Genomic DNA, 24,482 nt, shown 5'->3' with positions numbered 1-24,482 from the left:
AGAATAGGCTATCATTTACTGAAAACACCAAAACCTTCTGAACCTTCTGAAGTTGTAGTCAGCAGGGCGAAAACCGCAAATCGCTAACTATTTGGTGACCGGCAAGCTAGAGGTTTTTCTTGAAGATATCTAAAGATGGGGCTGATATAGTGGTTTGAGTGAGGGAATTCCATGCCCTTCCAGTTCTTGGGAAAAATGAGTTTTTATAGACGTCCTTCTTGATGAATGGAATTTCAACATGTAGGTGGTGGTTTCTTCTCAAACCCGCAGCAGAAGAAGTTTGAATATAGGCTTCTTTGTTGATTCCTACCAACTCATTTTGGATTCTGTAAAACATAGCTAAACGATTTCTCTCCCTTCTGACAGCTAGAGTGTCCCATCCGAGATCTTCCAGCATTTGAGTGACACTACTTTCTCTTTGGTAATTCCCTGTGCAAAATCTTGCAGCTTTTCTCTGCACAATTTCAATCTTCTTTATGAGTCCTGCCCTGTATGGGTCCCATGCACACGCAGCATACTCTAGGACTGGACGCACTAACGTTAGATATGCAGTAGACTTCACTTCCCCTGGACAAAAAGGTCTAGCATACTTGGTTCTAAAGTTATGAAGTTTTTAAAATATTTTTATGAATACTTAGTATTATTAAAGTGTTTTTATACCCTTTATTTAGCCCGACATTTAAACCTTTTCTGTACAACGTTGTGTTTGCTGGGTAACCATGGTAACCGGTGTTAGCCCGACACACTAATCCGTATCTTACCCCACACACTATTAGTGTTTAAGGTAAACACTTAAATTTAACAATTTTATACACTTAGGTGTGTTTAATTGATCATGCCGGAGAAAGCCAGGCAGTGGCAGGAACATCAAGGTTGTCCGAATTTGCCCATATTTGGTGTAGTAGGGTGTTTGATGAAACATTCTCACTGAAACTTTTCAGGATTCTGACCCCCCCCCTTGTTAAGGGTTTATAGCCCTTATTTGTTTTGGTACAATCTACACCCTTAAAAATGGATGAATTTTTCCTGAATTTAAGCCAATTTTGTATTCTCATTTTTTCACAAGTGGTTGAAGTTATTTAAGTAAATTAAGTATTTGTAGGAAACATCTACCCTGGGCATTACAGGGAACAATTGACATTCAACTAACCCCTATCATTTGGCTCTAGGGGGTGTCTAAACATACCCCCCTCAAAATGTCTTAAAAAATGGAATTTTTAGTTGATGAATTCAAATGCAAATATAAAAAATATACATCAAAATTTTGAATATTTGTTGGTGTCACTAGAGTGACCCAACATGTGGCTGTGAGAAACAAATTAGAATATCTTGGGGCGGTGTTGCTTTTTTTAGAAAATACAGTGTTTCTATGTGGTATTTTTAGCAATATTACAAACTGAAAATATTGTAATATTAATGAAATATGTGATTATCTCAACTAAATACTTTATTTAGAGCTGGTTATTAAGTTGTGTAAGGTTTTAAACTTTAATATCATGGATAACAAAAGCAAAATGTTACTAAAATTTAAGTGTTTCTAGATTTTATTTGATCTAAAATGAGAAAAACCTAAAATACTTGGTCAAACACTCAAGCAGCACTCCCTTAGGATTAAAATCATGATCATACAAGCAACATTACTTAGCATCAACATATAAATATGAGTTATTATAGACCTAGCAATTCAGTTTTTTTTTATTAGTACACATGATGACACTTTGCATGTTACCGTTCTTTTCGACGCCACTACATGTAGCTGAGGACAGACAAGTGTCAAAATGATATTCTAGTTTACACATAAGAAGTTGTATTGAACTGAAATTGCAATGTTTTACATTGCTTTGAGGAATCACTACATTAAGATCCATGTATTGTTGATTTCACGCTACTTTTGGAAATGTTGATAACGATCGGGGCCTTCTCAAATTGTCACAATGTAGACCATGCCTTATTTGCTTTGTTTTTAACGATTGTAATATACAATATAATTGTAATACAAAAATTATTACCTCATTATACCGCATTCATTCTAGTGAACATTATAGCTAACAAATAATAATTCAAGCAACCCCTATCATTTGGGCTCCCTCAGAACTTCTTTAAAATTTTCATTTTTATTAAATGAATTCACAAGCATTCTATATATTGAATATACATCCCAATTTTGTTTTGTTTTGATCTTCCTCCAAATGAACCAACCTTAGGCTGTAGGCCTAGTCTGTGGGAAACAAATCGGATTATCTTTGGATGGTGTTGCTTGGTTCAATAGAAAATTCAGTGTTTCTATATGGTATTTTAGCAAGATCACAAAACTGAAAATCTCTGTTAAGGAATTGAAGCACATGTCTTTTAAGGTATTTCTTCATTATAAAGTTGACTAAAGTTACCAAGCTGATAATAAATGGAAAAATAAACATTATACTAAACCTTTAAAATGTAGATGTTTCTATATCTCATTTGATTAAACAATCATAAAGCTGAAAGATATCGTATGTCTTTCATGCATTATGCCATGTTGCATGTATACTAAAATCGAATGAACATGATGTATGCCAGAATCTTATGCAAGAATAGCATCATAAGAATAAATATTCTTATGTAGATCTTGAGGTTCATTTGCTTCAGCAACAAGTGTCAACATTATTTTCAAGTTGACTTGACATCTAAAGATCTTGTTTGGAGCTGAAAGTGTAAAGTTACATTCCTCGAAGCCATCTACAAATTGTCACAACGTATATTGGCTGTGCACTTATTGCTTTGTTTCAAAATATCACAATCAGCCTATATATAATAATTATAATGTAAGAAAACATATTGTTACCTCATACTGGTGTTTGAAATACAATTATCGTGGCATTGTTGAAAATGTCTATTAACAAGTTACAAAGTAACCACTAAAGAAAATAACAAAGCAGGATACTCGCAATATTTGGGTATCTCAAATGGAAATCTGTCACTTTTTGTTGGACATTGCAAATAAGACAATATTCTTGGATTTTACTCTCAATTGTCCATTGATATTTCTGATACTGATAATCATGATAATATAGAACAACTCATCCCAACTTATCCAATATTTGATTGAAAAGTATACCATTTTATAACTCACATATTTCAAGCACAATCTAAGTATTCCAGCCAGAAAAGATACTTTGATTCAATCATATACATCAAACATGTTTTACTTCTCAAGTATTTATGATGTCTTGCTGTAATATTATTTCCAGTTCAAAGATGCATGCAAAAGCATTCAAAGATCACTTTATGACTGTGCAAGTTATCTATAGGTTATTTTATTCTCAGGAACAAATAACATAACATGTCTGATATCATGATGTTCCAAGAAGTTTGCTTTTTAATAAACAAAATATGTATTGGTACCAATCGTTTTGATACAGCCTGTATATCTCGCATGTAAACGTAGGCCTATGAATTACATTCCAGACAGATGTCCAAAAAATCCATTTCTAACATTTGTTGTCACTGAGTTTGAGCCCCATACCCCTTATAGATGTCCAGAAAAAGCAATTATAAGATTTGACCCCAGATAACCTTTGACCTGACCCCTGCAAAGTGTTCCAAAATATTCCCCTGGTCATTAAGTTTGTTGTCACAGAGTTTGAGTCCCGTACCCCTTACAGATATACAGAAAATGCATTTCTAAAATTTGACCTCTGCATGACCTTTGACCTGACCCCTGTAAAATGTTCCCCTGGTCATGAGATTTGTTGTCACCGAGTTTGAGCCCCATACCCCATACGGATGTCGACATAATGCAATTGTAAGATTTTACCCCCTTAATGACCTTTGACCCCAATTCTTTGTACAACCTTTAGACATTGGCTAAATCCGATGCAGGTATGCAAGTGACGTCATTGTGTTATGTAATTTGTGGAAGAAGTATTTTTAGTGAAAATCACATTTTGGCCATAATGACCTTTGGATGACCTTTGACCCCGAGTTGGTCATGTAACATTTGTGCCCCCACCCATTGGTCCTTGTGACCAAATATGCTTACATTGACCTAAGGCATATTGCTATGATGGCTCGTTACAAGTTTGACAGAAGAAAGAAAGAAGAACTGACCAAAAACAGTACAATCGCAAATTGGAAATTTGCGATTGTAGTAATTGAATAAAATCATGGTTTGATTTAGCGAATACTTCAGGATTTATAAGGCAGTTGCAGTTCAAGCAGTATAGCATGAAATTGACGATCATAAAAGACCATTATCTACCCCAGCTACTAGAAAGGCCTACTGGAACTACATCCTATGGCTAAGATTCTTGGGCCCTTGCAGTATAGTGTTTCTAGAATATTTATTTGTGAATGTAAACTGTGATCCAATTTATTTGAAATGATTAACTTACTCCTAAATAGACTCTTGTGATTTATGTTAGTTATCAGCTATTATCACAGTAGCCAACTAATATCCTAGTTTCTTACTCATATAACATTGAGGGCTTTTAGGCATAATTTTATTAATATATAAAAACAATATATATGACATAATTAAAAAATGCATACACAATAGGCCTACATAATGGACCTACATTTATATTGCAATTTTGTTCATCATGGTTTATCACAAGGTAGTCTTGTAGGCCTATTCAGTATTTCTGTTTTGCATTTTACTCAGATAGCTAAATATGAATTGTTTTGTATTTAGAAACACTTCTGCAGACTTGACATGATTCTGTTTAGAAAAATCTAAAACAATGTCACCATATGAAAACATTTTAAGCATTTTAAGACTAAAAATAGAATTGTCACATTCAGTTTCCTCCAATTTTTAGACTTACAGCTCAACTTACCGTACTTTGCCTAACCAGACAGTCCATGCCAAAATTGATACTACACCTTTACATTTCATCGAATCTCTTTTTGATGTCTGTCATTTTGAACATCATACTTGAAAGATGTATGCTATGTAGAAACTTTATTAGAAATTAAGCATGTAGGCCGTTTGTTATGACTTGATGAATGAAACTGTTAGACAGATTTTGATATTTTTGCTTATTTTTCCTTTTTTGCCACAAAATGTGTAAAAATCACATTTTTTTGGATGACCTATATTTTCTTTGAATATTTATCAAATTTCTTAATTTAGGTATAATAGCCTACAGTGCAGAAAAAGATGTCAAAAAAATCTGTTAAAGCAGATTTCCAATAAATTGATCCATTTTCCAACACTGATCCATCAGATACCTATTGTTATGAATGATCAATGAAAAGGTTCAGAACTGGGCTACTAATGGTCTTGTCAAGTATCTATAGTTATTTTCATGACTGTGTCAACTCAAAAATCATTCAAGGTCGAATGTAGGCAAAGTATGATAAGTTGAGCTGTACAATATCATTTTAAAGAAATTTTTTAGGCGAAAATACTGTCTAGAAACACAAATTTTATGCAAATTCGTTACACCGCCCGAATCTACTATTTATTGTTTGGAGTAGACCAATATAGCCTCAAAATGTTGACATTAAAAAAAATCAATATTTAAGATGTATATTTTCATACAAGGGCTTTAAAAATTACCCTTTTTTTACATTTTTTAAAAGTGCAAAAGAAGGGTAACATTGATGACCCCCTCCTGAAAACCTAAGACCCCAATCATTGCAATTTTAAGTTCTGTATTACAAATAAACTATGCTCTTGACAAATATTTCAAAATAAAATCCAATCGAGAAGTTGCTGATAGAAAAATAACTTCATAAACTTTGCAATTTTTCAATTGTTTTCACAGCAATTTTCCTGTGTCAAAAGCCCCAAATTAGGGGGTACCCATATCTCCCTACCCAGGGGGGTCAGGTGGGTCTAGTCTGGCATGTGGAAATATGTCATCCAGTACATCAATCTTACAAAGTATGAACCGATTTGGCCAACCTTCATGTTCCCAGATTTTGTCATATCACCTGGATCTCTCTGGCATGGACAATTAAGCATAAACTTGAGTGCGATTATTTGTTTTTCGACATTGTATACTTTCATTCTGGACAAAAAGTCCACTTTTTTTTGAAAACTTCAAAGAAAATTCACATTGTGTGGCAAATTTGATTTTGAATTTCCAAATCATTATCCATACAGATACAATGTTTTAGGAACAAGATTTTTTTTTCAAAATGGACCAAGAAAAGTCCATTTTATTTCATTTAAAAAAATCTAGAAATTGCAATTTTGATGCTTAAATAAAATGAAAAATTATTGTTTAAAAACAGACTTGTAATCAGCCTAAAAAGTTAGCCCATTGAGAAATTAATACTTGTTGTAAGTACGTAGCGAGTAGACTTGTACAAATCTTGATTTTGTAAATAATTAAAGATCCGCACAACATGGAAGCGGTGCTGCTATACAAAAAGAGGGCTTTCAAAAAAATAAAATAAAAGGTTAGCGTGGTATACAGATAATGTAATAACATTATACATATGATTGCATTTATTTTGATACCAAATTTCATTTGTTAAGTTCGAATCGGCATTGACAAAATCATCACTCCGAACATTTAGTTCAATGAGGAATTTAGTTGTGTGCACCAAGAAAAACAAATCCAACAAAATGGCGACATCCTATTGCGATTGCGTAGTGGCGATTTGATCCAATAATAAGAGTTGAAAGTGAACATTGTCAGGTGCTCAGGCTAGGCCTATATAATTAATTATATACCTCATCTAAAGATTCCCGCCATCTGATTGGTTAAAAGAGCGGGCATAGTTTTGACTATGCCCGCGACAGTAACTATTCCCCGGGCATAGTTCTGCGTGTGCGTTGTTCCCAGCGTAAAATGATATTACGCACGCGTTAATAGTTTTCGCGCGCCACAATTACGCGGAAATCGCAGATTGTGAACGGTGCCGTTCGCATTGAAACTTAATTTCTCTTCCCAAAATCGATGCTTTTAACCAACCAGATGACAAGAATCTTAAGATTTGGAATATAAAACAAATAATGACTGCTTTTTATTCGGGGAATTGTTAAAATTATAGGCCGGCGGTGATCTCAAAACCATGACTATGTCCCTCGGCTACGCCTCGGGGCATAGTCATGGTTTTGAGATCACCTTGGGCCTATAATTTTAACCATGCCCCTTGATTTTGTAAATAATTAAAGATCCGCACAACATGGAAGCGGTGCTGCTATACAAAAAGAGGGATTTCGAGTGCACCACCAAATCGGGTCTGAACACAGTGTTTTTATTCTGAGATTTAATGAAAAAATGGGGGCGGCTGGGGAATTCCACGGTTTTTCTTCGTGACAAAATAACAACAACAAAAAAAAAGGTTAGCGTGGTATACAGATAATGTAATAACATTATACATATGATTGCATTTATTTTGATACCAAATTTCATTTGTTAAGTTCGAATCGGCATTGACAAAATCATCACTCCGAACATTTAGTTCAATGAGGAATTTAGTTGTGTGCACCAAGAAAAACAAATCCAACAAAAATGGCGACATCCTATTGCGACTGCGTAGTGGCGATTTGATCCAATAATAAGAGTTGAAAGTGAACATTGTCAGGTGCTCAGGCTAAGCCTATATAATTAATTATATACCTCATCTAAAGATTCCCGCCATCTGATTGGTTAAATGAGCGGGCATAGTTTTGACTATGCCCGCAACAGTAACTATTCCCCGGGCATAGTTCTGCGTGTGCGTAGTTCCCAGCGTAAAATGATATTACGCACGCGTTAATAGTTTTCGCGCGCCACAATTACGCGGAAATCGCAGATTGTGAACTGTGCCGTTCGCATTGAAACTTAATTTCTCTTCCCAAAACCGATGCTTTTAACCAACCAGATGACATGAATCTGGAATATAAAACAAATAATGACTGCTTTTTATTCGGGGAATTGTTAAAATTATAGGCCCGCGGTGATCTCAAAACCATGACTATGCCCCTCGGCTACGCCTCGGGGCATAGTCATGGTTTTGAGATCACCTTGGGCCTATGATTTTAACCATGCCCCTCATAGCAGTCAATATGTGTATACTAGGCCCCAGGAACTACTCCCCATTCCAGAAAAGTATAGAACTAATTTTTTGGCTTAAACAAATATTATCCTGTTTTGCCAAATGAAACATAGCTAAATCCTAATCCTTTAGTTAGTCCTAACTGGCAATAAAAGTCAAATTTTAATATTTTTGCAATTTGAGGGAAAGTGGTCCAAAAACATGCAATTTTGCATGTTTTCTTACAATTGTAGTCACAAAATTGTAAGACTTGACACAAGTTTAAGCATTTAAAAAAAATCTTGAGTATAGGGTAAGAGTTAGCTCATAATTCATCCAAATCGGCCAAAAATGAGTTGGTGCCGGGCAAAACAAGTACTTGGACAGGGGATCTGTGGTGGGGGTTGGGGTGGGGTCTGAAAATCAATATTTTTGACAATACTAATTATATGGCTAAATCTGTTAAAGTTGGTACTGATTTGTATGTAATTGATGTCTAGAATTCCATTTATAAAGTTGCATTATAAAGTTGCATAAAAACGACAACTCCAATTTTATGGAACTTTCACCCTAACCTTAACCCTACACTTGGGCTTAACACTAACCCTAATGCTAACCCTAATCCTAACCCTAGGCCTAATCCCAACCTTAACCCTAACATACCCTTAACATGCAAACCCTAATCCTAACTCAATTCCTATCCTACTCTACCCTTAATCCTACTTCTAATCATACTGCCTAACACTAAGGGGGGAATGCGGTCCTTTTGAATGGATAATGATTTGGAAATTCAAAATCATATTTGCCACACAATGTGAATTTTCTTTGAAGTTTGCAAAAAAGTGGACTTAATTTTGTCCAGAATGAAAGTACATAGTGTTATATGAATGTGTGAAAAGGAAAAAAGGAAAAGCATAATTTAAACTTACAAAAAAACCGACTTATTACTGTTTTTCGTTTGCAATTTAGAAAAAAAATAAACTCAAGAAAAGGTTATTTGAAGTTTACATTATAAGCATATAAATAATAAAAGAATAAAACAAATAGTGTTTTTACTCTTAACATACCCTTAACATGCAAACCCTAATCCGGTAAGTATACCTGGAAGTATAATTCATTGTTGGCCTTTTTCTTGGTTGCAAAGGAGCAAGAAAAACAAATATTTAAATTGCTTTTCTGATTTTTTTTGTACACCGTGTTATAAAAATGAAGAAACTATCACCGTCGGCCCTGTTCGTTTTGCTTGGTTGAAAAAACGACAAATTAACTAACTAGAACAATCGTGTCCTTTGCAAGGACACGAGGTAAGTTAGGCGGATGACTTTGATGACCTGTTCACGCAGCACTTTTTTACTAATTGCCATTTTATTAAACCTTGATCGTAGAAAGCTGGCATTTTGACCTCTTTATGACCCCTTAATTACCTCAAAAAACATGTGAATGTCATAAGGATCATTGCATTCAAATTTCAGTTCAATTGGAGCATTTTGAAAATCTGACCCCGTGACCTCTAATGACCCCAAATTGACCTATAAACCCATACCTTTAGTAAAGGGTGCACGTAAAGTCCTGCTGCCAGTGGGTATGACCAAAGAGCTTTTACATGTATAAACATAGAATAGCAATAGATTTCGTAATGCATTGTTACTTTGAGCCGATTTGATTTACCGACACGCTATTCATCGAGAGGTACCTTTTGTTCGGAACAAAGGGCATCCGCCATTAAATCGGTAACTGATCTGACAGCTATAATAGGCACCAACCACAAAAATAAGTTTACTGGACATCTGTCAGCATTGAGCATTTTGAGATATGGCGGGTCGAAGTTCATGCAGAGGTCAAAATTCAGACTGCTCAAATGCTGTTGAAAGGTTCTCCAAATTATTCCTCTTGTCATGGCGATCCAGAAAAATATACTTTTACCTATCTGTGACATTCCCTTCTGGAGTTAAGCAGAAAGGTAAAGGTCACCGTTTGACCTCCACAGGGCTCCATTCATTTGTCGGCCAAATGTTTTTAATTTCAAATTTTAATGTATACCTTTATACAGAGTTCGGTGGGGATTTTTTTTACTCATCAGTGGGCGATTTTTTACATCTCACTATTGACCGAAGTTTTTATTTTAACCAGTCCCTGCAAACTAATGGTGCGCCCCCGATGATATCCCGGGATGATATCATACCACTCACCTTCTATGCAATGCACCCCGACATCTTCGTAGTGATAGCACTGTGTTGACTTGGTGGAATCTCCTGCTGATGAACTAAGTATTGAATCATCCCCATCATAGTTACAATCGTCCACTGTATTGCCAGAAGCAGGACAGTTCGTTATATTTGCAATCAGTCCTGTACCATCTGACCATGGACCATCATATACAGGTGTAGCATGGTCGGTAGAATGGCCAAGTTGTCGACAGATCACTTCAGCCTCATCGAGTCCAAATCCGTCGTCGCATACCGTCGCCCATTCATTCTGAACATAAAACTCCAGTCTACCAACACGATCGTTATCTCCATCTTCAAGTCGCACATCACCCGGCTCTGGGATTGACCCGAGGCTCCTGTTGAAGCAGAAACATAAAGCAAATAAATAGGCCTATATTGAAAGCAAATGAATACACAACATGAATTCAACACAACATTGAAATCACATTAATGTTAACTGTATTTAGTCATGCAAGTTAAGGGGTGGGGTATGAATGTTTGGACAGTTTTTATTGTGGGACATTGGAGCACATCAGACATATCGAATTGCATTCTGAAATAAATAAATAATTTTGACTTTTTGGAATTCGCATTGTAAAACACATTTTATGGCAAATGATTAAAAATTGATATTTTTGATATTTAACAGTACACGAAGTAAACTTTATAAATCTAATGACATATTCTTAAAGTGTATGTAGGTGGGATGAAAAGCCGACGATCAATTGAAAATTTGGACCTTTCGTATTGAAGATATGGATTTTTTCCCCAAAACACCAAAAAACTAGGTGTTTTGGGGAAAAAATCCATACCTTTAATATGAAAGGTCAAAATTTTCAATTGATCGTCTGCTTTTCCTCCCAGCTACATACACTTTAAGAATATATCATTAGATTTATAAGATTTACTTCGAGGACTGTTATATATCAAAAATGTGAAAAATATCAAATTTTTATAATTTGTCATAACATTTGTATTATATCGTGAATTTCAAAAATGAAAATTATTTGATATCAGAAAGACATTCTTCGTATTCAGAATGCAATTCGATATGTCTGATGTGCTCTCATGTCCCACAAAAATACTGTCGAAACATTCAAAACGCTCATTTCAGATCCCTTAAATTAATTTATTTAATATGGGAACCCAGAACACACAAAATCCAAAACATTGTAACATAAATATTATTGAATGTTGACAATATATTTAGCTAAAATGTTCACCATAATTTATCCATAATTTTTGTCAAATGGGTCTAAAAGAAGAGGTCCAGAGTGTGTTTTTGTCGATTTCGTCCTGACAAGTTGCCTCATTATCAGGCCTTTGGCGGCTGAAGCATTGACATTTATGGAGGACAAACATATATATTTTGTGCCGGTGTCATGGTATTGTTTTTCAATTCCAGACTATGTTAGCCCAAAATGTAGTTCAATTCCGTACTTGATGGGCCAGCGTGCAGCGCGCCCAAAGCGAAAAAAAATGCTATTTTTCTCTAATACCCCCAAAACGGTTTTTTTTATAGGGCAAGGACTACAACTACGAGCGATTTTTGGCAAGCCGCTTGGCAATTTTTACCTATACCCCCCTCATAATTATTGCACAGTCCCTTGTATTTAGATGGCGATATTTATGACAATATCGGCGATAGCTAGACAAAAATTATAAAATATCGGCGATATATAGGCCTATCTGATAGTTGACAAATTTGATATATCGTCTAGCTAGATCTTGAGAACGATAGTTTATCTAGATCTTGAGAACGATAAGTTAGACAAAGTTGATATATATCATCTAGTTAGATTTAGATGACGCCGTTATTTAGATAAGATTAAGGAGCAAGGACATTTTATGAAATATCGGCGATATATCTGATAGGCAAATGATACATATCGTCTAGTTAGATTTAGATGGCGATATTTAGATAAGACAAAGTAGCATGGAAATTTTATGAAATCTTGCAGTGCTAGTTACTAGTGCTACTTGTTTTTACCTTGTAAAAGGGAAGTTTTTATGCTCCCGAAACGTCGCACAGTGGGCCAGAATCGCCTCAAACTGTGCCAAAATTATAAACGGACAATCAAACGCATAAAAACACGGTATAATGACTATTTTAGGGGTTTTTGAGGCTGCAGAATTCAATGGTGGCATTTTCAAAAATGTATGACGTCATCAAAATGCTGAACGGTGATTGGTCGATTATTTTTACAACAATATTTCAAATGACATATGTTAAAATTTTAATTGAAAAGGCAAAATAGGGGTTCCAAGGGGTGCGAAATTCAGTGATGACATTTTGGAAAGCGTATGACGTCATTAATATGCCGATATATGATTGGTCAATTATTCCTCCCACAGTTATTCAAATGCCTGTGTAAGAATTTTTATAAAAACTTTCAAATCGGGGGTTTTAAGGACTGCGGAATCCAATAGAGCCATTTTCCAAAGCATATGGCGTCATTAAAATACCGAACCGTGATTGGCTAATTATTCTTACAACAGTAATTCAAATGTCCGGTTGGAAAAGTATTAGCAAATAGCATATTCAAGGTTATACGGAAAATTAACTGACGGCATTTTCTAATACGTATGACATCAATAAAATGCTGACATTTTAATTGTTTAATACAAGCAAGCAAACAAACAACCGGCAAGACTAGATGCTTGGGGTGGTTTCTCTCACAAAATTGTACGTCATTCTTCCTGCCCGACTCCAAAACGTCGCCATTATCTTAAACTTAATTTTGGCCCTAATTTTCAACCCATTACTGTATACCAATTTCCCTGAAAAAGCAACCAATTTTGCCCAAATTGGTACTTTTACCAACATGTTTCTCAAAATTCACAATGACATAGGGCCTACTGGGTGCTTTTGTCTGTGGTGAAAACCCACCCATCGCTTTACAAAAATTGGCGAAAAAGCACCCCAAAAGGCAAGTCATATACTTATACCATGTCAATGGGAGACCCCCACCCCGGATGATACAACTCATTAATTTAATTCACAAATTTAATATTTAATTAACGAATCTAATATAATATATAATTCGCAGATTTAATATTAAATTCGTAGATGTAATATTTAATTTATTCAATCTAATATTATATATAATTCACAGATATAATATTGAATTCACAGATTTGAAATTTAATTCGCGAAATTTATATTAAATTCGCGGATTTTATATTTAATTCGTAGATTTGATATTTAATTTACAAATTTAATATTTAGTTCTTGAATTTAATATTAAATTCGCAGATTTGATATTAAATCTGCGAATTATATATTACATCTACACATTTAATATTTGCGAATTAAATATCAAATATTAAATCTGCGAATTCAATGTTAAATTCGCGAATTAATTAAATGTTTGTTAAACTAATATCCATCTCTATACGGCGGTTGTGTTTGTCTCCCAGCATCAGTCTATAAATAGAACTCGGTGCAGATCGATGTTTGTACACGCTGTACAGCGCGGTACATCTCTTTTCACCTGAATTACGATTTTGTGGCCACTTTTACTGGCACAGGGCCTCATAAAACTGACTCCACTGCAGAAGACTGCGGAAAGCTGCAGCTAAATTTGGTACCATCACAAAGATTAATCTTTTCTGAAGGTGCCTGTATAAGTTTTAAGGCGGGAATCGACGGGAATCTAATCTTTCGAGATCAAATTTGTTAAAATCGAATTTTTCCTTAGTTTTGAGGACGTTTAAGCCAAAATATTTAATTCCCTGAAGGTTTTCACATTCTTCATATCCTATTGTTATATTCTACAAATAGTTTCTCAAATAGCTGTGAAAGCACAGATGAATCAGAAATGTCAAAACAAAATTATAGAATTTTACCCCCAAATCATGATTTTTCTAATAAGAAGCAGATTGTGGCAATTTCGCGTGTTTGATATAAAAGATACCACCTTTAAGAACAAACCAGTGGCGAAATATTTTCAGAAAATATTCTTAGGTTCATTATCTTTCCAAATCGCATAAAAAAAATTCGAACATTGAAAGTCACTAAAGTAGGGTTTTGGCACACTTTGACTTTGACCTGGCCCACTGTGCGTCGGTTGTTTTGTCTTTTTAACCCTAAACTTTGGATGTTGTTGTATATATTAAACAGTTTTTAAGATATATCTGATAGTTAGACAAACGATGACGATATTTAGATAAGACAAAGTAGCATGTACATTTTATGAAATATCGACGATATATCTGATAGTTAGACAAACGATACATATCTCTATTTAGATTTAGATGACGATATTTAGATACTAGCATCGACATTTAATAAAATATCGGCGATATATCTGATAGTTAGACCAATGATAGAGCTAGATCTTGAGAACGATAGTTAGACAAATTTCATACATATCATTTAGCTAGATTTAGATGGCGATATTTAGATAAGACAAAGTAGCAAGGAAATTTTTATCTGTTTACCGGCGAAATATCCGATAGTTAGACAGATGATACATATCGTCTAGCTAGATTTTGAGAACGATAGTTAGACAAATTTGATACATATCAGTTAGTTAGATTTAGATGGCGATATTTAGATAAGATATTATAAAATACCGGCGATATCTGATAGTCAGACAAATTTAATGCATATCATATATAGCTAGATCTAGAAAATGATAGTTTATTTGATATTATATCATGTAGCTACAATCTACGAAAAAAGTCCTTGGAACGCTTGGTACACTCTGTCGAAATTCCGTGCAGAATTTCATATGATCATGGAAATGATGTATATTTTGCATGGGAACAAGCATGACATCTACAACAATGATTTACCCTTTCCCTCTCCCCATCAATCAATGTTGGAACACATTGGGAAACCGCTGAAGACTTTTGTATTTCTCAACATTGCACGGGGAGAGGGGTGACGATTTTCCGTTATTTACACGCAAGCGTTCAAGACTTTTTCGTTGATTGTAGATCTACAATCAACGAAAAAGTCTTGAAACGCTTGCGCTTAAATAACATCACCCCTCTCCCCGTGCAATGTTGAGAAATACCAAAGTCTTCAGCGGTTTCCCAATGTGTTCCAACATTGATTGATGGGGAGAGGGAAGGTTAATCATTGTTGTAGATGTCATGCTTGTTCCCAGGCAAAATATACGTTATTTCCATGATCATATGAAATTCTGCACGGAATTTCGACAGAGTGTACCAAGCGTTCCAAGGACTTTTTTCGTAGATTGTCTCTGCCGAATGCAAAATATTTCATCTAAATTTCGTTTTTGGCTCATAACTCAAAAACGGAATGTCGTATGAGCTTCTCATTGCACACGATTTGAGAGTGGATTATATGCTTTGGAATCATAACAAATTTGTTGATAAAGAAATTGATTTCTTTAGGAAGTGGTCACTGCAATCACCCCTATGCTAAAATACACACATTTTGCAATTATAGCTCTAAACTGCTCTAAAATGTCGTTTTTGTCCCATAACTCAAAAACAGAATGTTGTATGAGCTTCATATTTCACAGGATTTGGAAGTAGACCATGTACTTAGGAATCATAATACAATTGCTGATAAAGAAATTGGTTGGTTCAGGGAGTGGGCACTGAAACACCCCATGCCCCAACTTACACGCATTTAATGAAATTTTTATGCTATATCTCAAAACCGAGAAATCGTTTCAAACACATATCTCGTAATTACGGCTCTAAGCTGCATGATTCCGAGTTGCCTAATTTATTTTTAAAATTAATATTAAAGTTCACCTTCATAGCACTTGTCAGATAGGTGAATGAACGTTAGAAAAAGAAAATTGAGTTTTAATTTAATACTAAAACCGCATGTACGTTACGATTTGTAATGAAGTAAATAATAAACTACGACTATCTTCAGTAGATAGCATTAACTTGTTTTTGACATGATGTAACAACTATCTTCAGCAGATGTGTGCTTCACAAATTTGTGTATGTATAATGTGTGGGGTGTGTGCGTGCATGGTGTAGGGCGTGGGATGTATCTGGGGTAGGGCGGAGGGGGTTTGTGGGACTATTATAAGATCACATTTAAATCGGAAAGTATTTCATTTGGGAGCTTTTGGGAAAGAAATAAAGAAATGATTAAATAAAATCAAATCAAACATAGAGAAAGAAAGGAAGAAAAAAAAGACAGAAAAAATAAAGCCAAAATGTATACTTCATGTATTTATAATAAACAAAAAATTTTCACCAGGTTCACCGTCGCAAATAATAAATGAGACAGAAAAAGTGATACCGCCTGGGAATCGAACCCAGACCCTCAGGTTTATAAGACCTCTGCCTTAACCACTTCGCCACGGGAGCTTCGTGATTAAGACGCTTGTAATTTGAACCTATAAGCGGTCACTTCAACTTTTTTCCACGTTCATGTTTTTATTTATTTAAAATGTCTTTCGTTCATTCTTTCATTGATTGAAACTAAGTATTTTATTTAAAATGACTTTCGTTCATTCTGTCATTGATTCATTATTGATCTTTCTTTCCTTTTCTTTCTTTTCTTTCTTTCTTTCTTTCTTTCTTTCTTTCTTTCTTTCTTTCTTTCTTTTTCTTTATTTTTAATACGAAGAAAGAAAAAAGAAGCATAGAAATAATGAATTCATAATTTAGCAATGATTCACGCAATTAAAACACGAATAGTCAAATGGTGTAAAGTGTAAACCCATAATGGTAATCTGTAATGGTAAACTGCTGCATTGAACAACGTGCATACTGAGCAGTTTGCCCTGCATTGATATTAATATATACGTATAGATATCTATTTCAATTCAAAATGGTAAACTGCTAACAAATTTCATAAATGCGATCAATGTGTCATTACTTTTGTATTCAAACATTCTCAATTGGTATAGCCAATGTAAGCGAACATCACGCTTCATGAGATGCGGCCTAAAAACCATAAAAGGTCGATTTTGGACCATTTTGTCATTATGGTAAACTGATACACTTTGCCGTTTGCACTATACAGCTTTACACTTTCCCCGATACCTTACTACTATAAAAGACCAAAACTGGTTACTTCGATTGCGAAATGGCAGCGTGGCGCAACGGCTTAGTCCTTCGACTGGTAATCTTTTGACTATTGATTGATGCGAATGGTTCGAATCCCCGTGGTGGTCGATTTTTTTCTTTAAGTGTATTCAATTGTTGTTTTCTTTTTTTTTCTTTTTTTTTTCTCACCGCAAAAGCGTATTTTATTATAAATAATATCCAGAAATGAGTTGTTTCAAATTGTCACATCATAATCTTTCTGATTCGTTCGGATAAGCCTATACTCAGCAAACACAGGTTTTACAGAAAACATTTACATGTTGGGTTATATTATAAAGGGTACAGAACGCTTTAATAAAATTCAAAAACATTTTGGAAAACATGCTGCAAAACATTGTAATATTTTTTAAAAACTATATTTGTAGTGTTTTTGAATTATGAGACAAAAACGAGATTTTAGTCATAATTACGAAATGTGTGTAATTTAGCATAGGAGGTGTTTTCAGTGACCATTCCTAAATAATCCAACATCTTTATCAACAATTTATTTTGATTCAAAGGGATATTATATATTCCCAAATCGTGTGCAATATGAAGCTCATACAACATTTTGTTTTTTAAGTTATGGGACAAAAATGAAATTTTAGAGCAGTTTAGAGCCATAATTACAAAACGTGTGTTGTTTAGCATAGGGGATGGTTTCAGTGACCACTCCCTAAATAAACCAATTTCTTTATCAACAATTTTGTTATGATTCCAAAGCATATAATCCACTCTCAAATCGTGTGCAATGAGAAGCTCATACGACATTCCGTTTTTGAGTTATGAGCCAAAAACGAAATTTAGATGAAATATTTTGCATTCGGTAGAGACAATCAACGAAAAAAGTCTTGAAACGCTTGCGCTTAAATAACGGAAAACTGTCCCCCCCTCTCCCCCGTGCAATGTTGAGAAATACCAAAGTCTTCAGCGGTTTCCCAATGTGTTCCAACATTGATTGATGGGGAGAGGGGAAGGGTTAATCATTGTTGTAGATGTCATGCTTGTTCCCAGGCAAAATATACGTTATTTCCATGATCATATGAAATTCTGCACGGAATTTCGACAGAGTGTACCAAGCGTTCCAAGGACTTTTTTCGTAGATTGTCTCTGCCGAATGCAAAATATTTCATCTAAATTTCGTTTTTGGCTCATAACTCAAAAACGGAATGTCGTATGAGCTTCTCATTGCACACGATTTGAGAGTGGATTATATGCTTTGGAATCATAACAAATTTGTTGATAAAGAAATTGATTTCTTTAGGAAGTGGTCACTGCAATCACCCCCTATGCTAAAATACACACATTTTGCAATTATAGCTCTAAACTGCTCTAAAATGTCGTTTTTGTCCCATAAATCAAAAACAGAATGTTGTATGAGCTTCATATTTCACAGGATTTGGAAGTAGACCATGTACTTAGGAATCATAATACAATTGCTGATAAAGAAATTGGTTGGTTCAGGGAGTGGGCACTGAAACACCCCATGCCCCAACTTACACGCATTTAATGAAATTTTTATGCTATATCTCAAAACCGAGAAATCGTTTCAAACACATATCTCGTAATTACGGCTCTAAGCTGCATGATTCCGAGTTGCCTAATTTATTTTTAAAATTAATATTAAAGTTCACCTTCATAGCACTTGTCAGATAGGTGAATGAACGTTAGAAAAAGAAAATTGAGTTTTAATTTAATACTAAAACCGCATGTACGTTACGATTTGTAATGAAGTAAATAATAAACTACGACTATCTTCAGTAGATAGCATTAACTTGTTTTTGACATGATGTAACAACTATCTTCAGCAGATGTGTGCTTCACAAATTTGTGTATGTATAATGTGGGGTGTGTGCGTGCATGGTGTAGGGCGTGGGATGTATCTGGGGTAGGGCGGAGGGGTTTGTAGGACTATTATAAGATCACATTTAAATCGGAAAGTATTTCATTTGGGAGCTTTTGGGAAAGAAATAAAGAAATGATTAAATAAAATCAAATCAAACATAGAGAAAGAAAGGAAGAAAAAAGACAGAAAAAATAAAGCCAAAATGTATACTTCATGTATTTATAATAAACAAAAAATTTTCACCAGGTTCACCGTCGCAAATAATAAATGAGACAGAAAAAGTGATACCGCCTGGGAATCGAACCCAGACCCTCAGGTTTATAAGACCTCTGCCTTAACCACTTCGCCACGGGAGCTTCGTGATTAAGACGCTTGTAATTTGAACCTATAAGCGGTCACTTCAACTTTTTTTCCACGTTCATGTTTTTATTTATTTAAAATGTCTTTCGTTCATTCTTTCATTGATTGAAACTAAGTATTTTATTTAAAATGACTTTCGTTCATTCTGTCATTGATTCATTATTGATCTTTCTTTCCTTCTTTCTTTTCTTTCTTTCTTTCTTTCTTTCTTTCTTTCTTTCTTTCTTTCTTTCTTTCTTTCTTTCTTTCTTTCTTTCTTTTTTCTTTATTTTTAATACGAAGAAAGAAAAAAGAAGCATAGAAATAATGAATTCATAATTTAGCAATGATTCACGCAATTAAAACACGAATAGTCAAATGGTGTAAAGTGTAAACCCATAATGGTAATCTGTAATGGTAAACTGCTGCATTGAACAACGTGCATACTGAGCAGTTTGCCCTGCATTGATATTAATATATACGTATAGATATCTATTTCAATTCAAAATGGTAAACTGCTAACAAATTTCATAAATGCGATCAATGTGTCATTACTTTTGTATTCAAACATTCTCAATTGGTATAGCCAATGTAAGCGAACATCACGCTTCATGAGATGCGGCCTAAAAACCATAAAAGGTCGATTTTGGACCATTTTGTCATTATGGTAAACTGATACACTTTGCCGTTTGCACTATACAGCTTTACACTTTCCCCGATACCTGACTACTATAAAAGACCAAAACTGGTTACTTCGATTGCGAAATGGCAGCGTGGCGCAACGGCTTAGTCCTTCGACTGGTAATCTTTTGACTATTGATTGATGCGAATGGTTCGAATCCCCGTGGTGGTCGATTTTTTTCTTTAAGTGTATTCAATTGTTGTTTTCTTTCTTTTTTTCTTTTTTTTTTCTCACCGCAAAAGCGTATTTTATTATAAATAATATCCAGAAATGAGTTGTTTCAAATTGTCACATCATAATCTTTCTGATTCGTTCGGATAAGCCTATACTCAGCAAACACAGGTTTTACAGAAAACATTTACATGTTGGGTTATATTATAAAGGGTACAGAACGCTTTAATAAAATTCAAAAACATTTTGGAAAACATGCTGCAAAACATTGTAATATTTTTTAAAAACTATATTTGTAGTGTTTTTGAATTATGAGACAAAAACGAGATTTTAGTCATAATTACGAAATGTGTGTAATTTAGCATAGGAGGTGTTTTCAGTGACCATTCCCTAAATAATCCAACATCTTTATCAACAATTTATTTTGATTCAAAGGGATATTATATATTCCCAAATCGTGTGCAATATGAAGCTCATACAACATTTTGTTTTTAAGTTATGGGACAAAAATGAAATTTTAGAGCAGTTTAGAGCCATAATTACAAAACGTGTGTTGTTTAGCATAGGGGATGGTTTCAGTGACCACTCCCTAAATAAACCAATTTCTTTATCAACAATTTTGTTATGATTCCAAAGCATATAATCCACTCTCAAATCGTGTGCAATATGAAGCTCATACGACATTCCGTTTTTGAGTTATGAGCCAAAAACGAAATTTAGATGAAATATTTTGCATTCGGTAGAGACAATCAACGAAAAGTCTTGAAACGCTTGCGCTTAAATAACGGAAAACTGTCCCCCTCTCTCCCCGTGCAATGTTGAGAAATACCAAAGTCTTCAGCGGTTTCCCAATGTGTTCCAACATTGATTGATGGGGAGAGGGAAGGGTTAATCATTGTTGTAGATGTCATGCTTGTTCCCAGGCAAAATATACGTTATTTCCATGATCATATGAAATTCTGCACGGAATTTCGACAGAGTGTACCAAGCGTTCCAAGGACTTTTTTCGTAGATTGTCTCTGCCGAATGCAAAATATTTCATCTAAATTTCGTTTTTGGCTCATAACTCAAAAACGGAATGTCGTATGAGCTTCTCATTGCACACGATTTGAGAGTGGATTATATGCTTTGGAATCATAACAAATTTGTTGATAAAGAAATTGATTTCTTTAGGAAGTGGTCACTGCAATCACCCCCTATGCTAAAATACACACATTTTGCAATTATAGCTCTAAACTGCTCTAAAATGTCGTTTTTGTCCCATAACTCAAAAACAGAATGTTGTATGAGCTTCATATTTCACAGGATTTGGAAGTAGACCATGTACTTAGGAATCATAATACAATTGCTGATAAAGAAATTGGTTGGTTCAGGAGTGGGCACTGAAACACCCCATGCCCCAACTTACACGCATTTAATGAAATTTTTATGCTATATCTCAAAACCGAGAAATCGTTTCAAACACATATCTCGTAATTACGGCTCTAAGCTGCATGATTCCGAGTTGCCTAATTTATTTTTAAAATTAATATTAAAGTTCACCTTCATAGCACTTGTCAGATAGGTGAATGAACGTTAGAAAAAAGAAAATTGAGTTTTAATTTAATACTAAAACCGCATGTACGTTACGATTTGTAATGAAGTAAATAATAAACTACGACTATCTTCAGTAGATAGCATTAACTTGTTTTTGACATGATGTAACAACTATCTTCAGCAGATGTGTGCTTCACAAATTTGTGTATGTATAATGTGTGGGTGTGTGCGTGCATGGTGTAGGGCGTGGGATGTATCTGGGGTAGGGCGGAGGGGGTTTGTAGGACTATTATAAGATCACATTTAAATCGGAAAGTATTTCATTTGGGAGCTTTTGGGAAAGAAATAAAGAAATGATTAAATAAAATCAAATCAAACATAGAGAAAGAAAGGAAGAAAAAAAGACAGAAAAAATAAAGCCAAAATGTATACTTCATGTATTTATAATAAACAAAAAATTTTCACCAGGTTCACCGTCGCAAATAATAAATGAGACAGAAAAAGTGATACCGCCTGGGAATCGAACCCAGACCCTCAGGTTTATAAGACCTCTGCCTTAACCACTTCGCCACGGGAGCTTCGTGATTAAGACGCTTGTAATTTGAACCTATAAGCGGTCACTTCAACTTTTTTTCCACGTTCATGTTTTTATTTATTTAAAATGTCTTTCGTTCATTCTTTCATTGATTGAAACTAAGTATTTTATTTAAAATGACTTTCGTTCATTCTGTCATTGATTCATTATTGATCTTTCTTTCCTTCTTTCTTTTCTTTCTTTCTTTCTTTCTTTCTTTCTTTCTTTCTTTCTTTCTTTCTTTCTTTTTTCTTTATTTTTAATACGAAGAAAGAAAAAAGAAGCATAGAAATAATGAATTCATAATTTAGCAATGATTCACGCAATTAAAACACGAATAGTCAAATGGTGTAAAGTGTAAACCCATTATGGTAATCTGTAATGGTAAACTGCTGCATTGAACAACGTGCATACTGAGCAGTTTGCCCTGCATTGATATTAATATATACGTATAGATATCTATTTCAATTCAAAATGGTAAACTGCTAACAAATTTCATAAATGCGATCAATGTGTCATTACTTTTGTATTCAAACATTCTCAATTGGTATAGCCAATGTAAGCGAACATCACGCTTCATGAGAGGCGGCCGAAAAACCATAAAAGGTCGATTTTGGACCATTTTGTCATTATGGTAAACTGATACACTTTGCCGTTTGCACTATACAGCTTTACACTTTCCCCGATACCTGACTACTATAAAAGACCAAAACTGGTTACTTCGATTGCGAAATGGCAGCGTGGCGCAACGGCTTAGTCCTTCGACTGGTAATCTTTTGACTATTGATTGATGCGAATGGTTCGAATCCCCGTGGTGGTCGATTTTTTTCTTTAAGTGTATTCAATTGTTGTTTTCTTTTTTTTTCTTCTTTTTTTCTCACCGCAAAAGCGTATTTTATTATAAATAATATCCAGAAATGAGTTGTTTCAAATTGTCACATCATAATCTTTCTGATTCGTTCGGATAAGCCTATACTCAGCAAACACAGGTTTTACAGAAAACATTTACATGTTGGGTTATATTATAAAGGGTACAGAACGCTTTAATAAAATTCAAAAACATTTTGGAAAACATGCTGCAAAACATTGTAATATTTTTAAAAACTATATTTGTAGTGTTTTTGAATTATGAGACAAAAACGAGATTTTAGTCATAATTACGAAATGTGTGTAATTTAGCATAGGAGGTGTTTTCAGTGACCATTCCTAAATAATCCAACATCTTTATCAACAATTTATTTTGATTCAAAGGGATATTATATATTCCCAAATCGTGTGCAATATGAAGCTCATACAACATTTTGTTTTTAAGTTATGGGACAAAAATGAAATTTTAGAGCAGTTTAGAGCCATAATTACAAAACGTGTGTTGTTTAGCATAGGGGATGGTTTCAGTGACCACTCCCTAAATAAACCAATTTCTTTATCAACAATTTTGTTATGATTCCAAAGCATATAATCCACTCTCAAATCGTGTGCAATATGAAGCTCATACGACATTCCGTTTTTGAGTTATGAGCCAAAAACGAAATTTAGATGAAATATTTTGCATTCGGTAGAGACAATCAACGAAAAAGTCTTGAAACGCTTGCGCTTAAATAACGGAAAACTGGCACCCCCTCGCCCCCGTGCAATGTTGAGAAATACCAAAGTCTTCAGCGGTTTCCCAATGTGTTCCAACATTGATTGATGGGGAGAGGGAAGGTTAATCATTGTTGTAGATGTCATGCTTGTTCCCAGGCAAAATATACGTTATTTCCATGATCATATGAAATTCTGCACGGAATTTCGACAGAGTGTACCAAGCGTTCCAAGGACTTTTTTCGTAGATTGTAGATGGCGATATTTTAGATGAAAGGAAGCAAGGACATTTTATTAGGCCAAACAAAAAAATAAACATGTTTCACGTCCCCTCCCGCTTCTTTTTTTGAGGTTTCTTCAATTATATTTTTATTTTTTGAAATTCAGTTATAACTTTTCAAAATATACGTCTAGGAAGTAGAGATGCTTTATATAGCCTTGCTATAATAATAATATACAAGAAACACTTGTTTTTGGAAGGTTTTGTGATCATTAGAGGAGGTCTACCTCTCAGAACAACAAATAAAAAGAGGCCTCCTCCTTTTTCCAGGCATTATTGTG

General features: G+C 34.5%; 1 protein-coding gene across 1 annotated transcript in view; it reads right to left on the bottom strand.

Annotated features, from left to right (window-relative positions):
- The window catches only part of LOC140157442 (uncharacterized), a 136,668-nt gene that overhangs the window by 41,258 nt on the left and 70,928 nt on the right, over positions 1-24,482 (bottom strand). The window contains exon 2 of the mRNA XM_072180644.1: positions 10,143-10,516. Coding sequence (XP_072036745.1) covers positions 10,143-10,516 — 374 coding nt within the window. The remainder of the gene's footprint in view (positions 1-10,142; positions 10,517-24,482) is intronic.

Source organism: Amphiura filiformis, chromosome 7, assembly GCF_039555335.1.
Source record: "Amphiura filiformis chromosome 7, Afil_fr2py, whole genome shotgun sequence".
Classification (NCBI taxonomy): domain Eukaryota; kingdom Metazoa; phylum Echinodermata; class Ophiuroidea; order Amphilepidida; family Amphiuridae; genus Amphiura; species Amphiura filiformis.
Note: the sequence above shows the minus strand (reverse complement) of the source record. Positions and strands in the feature narration are given on the sequence as shown.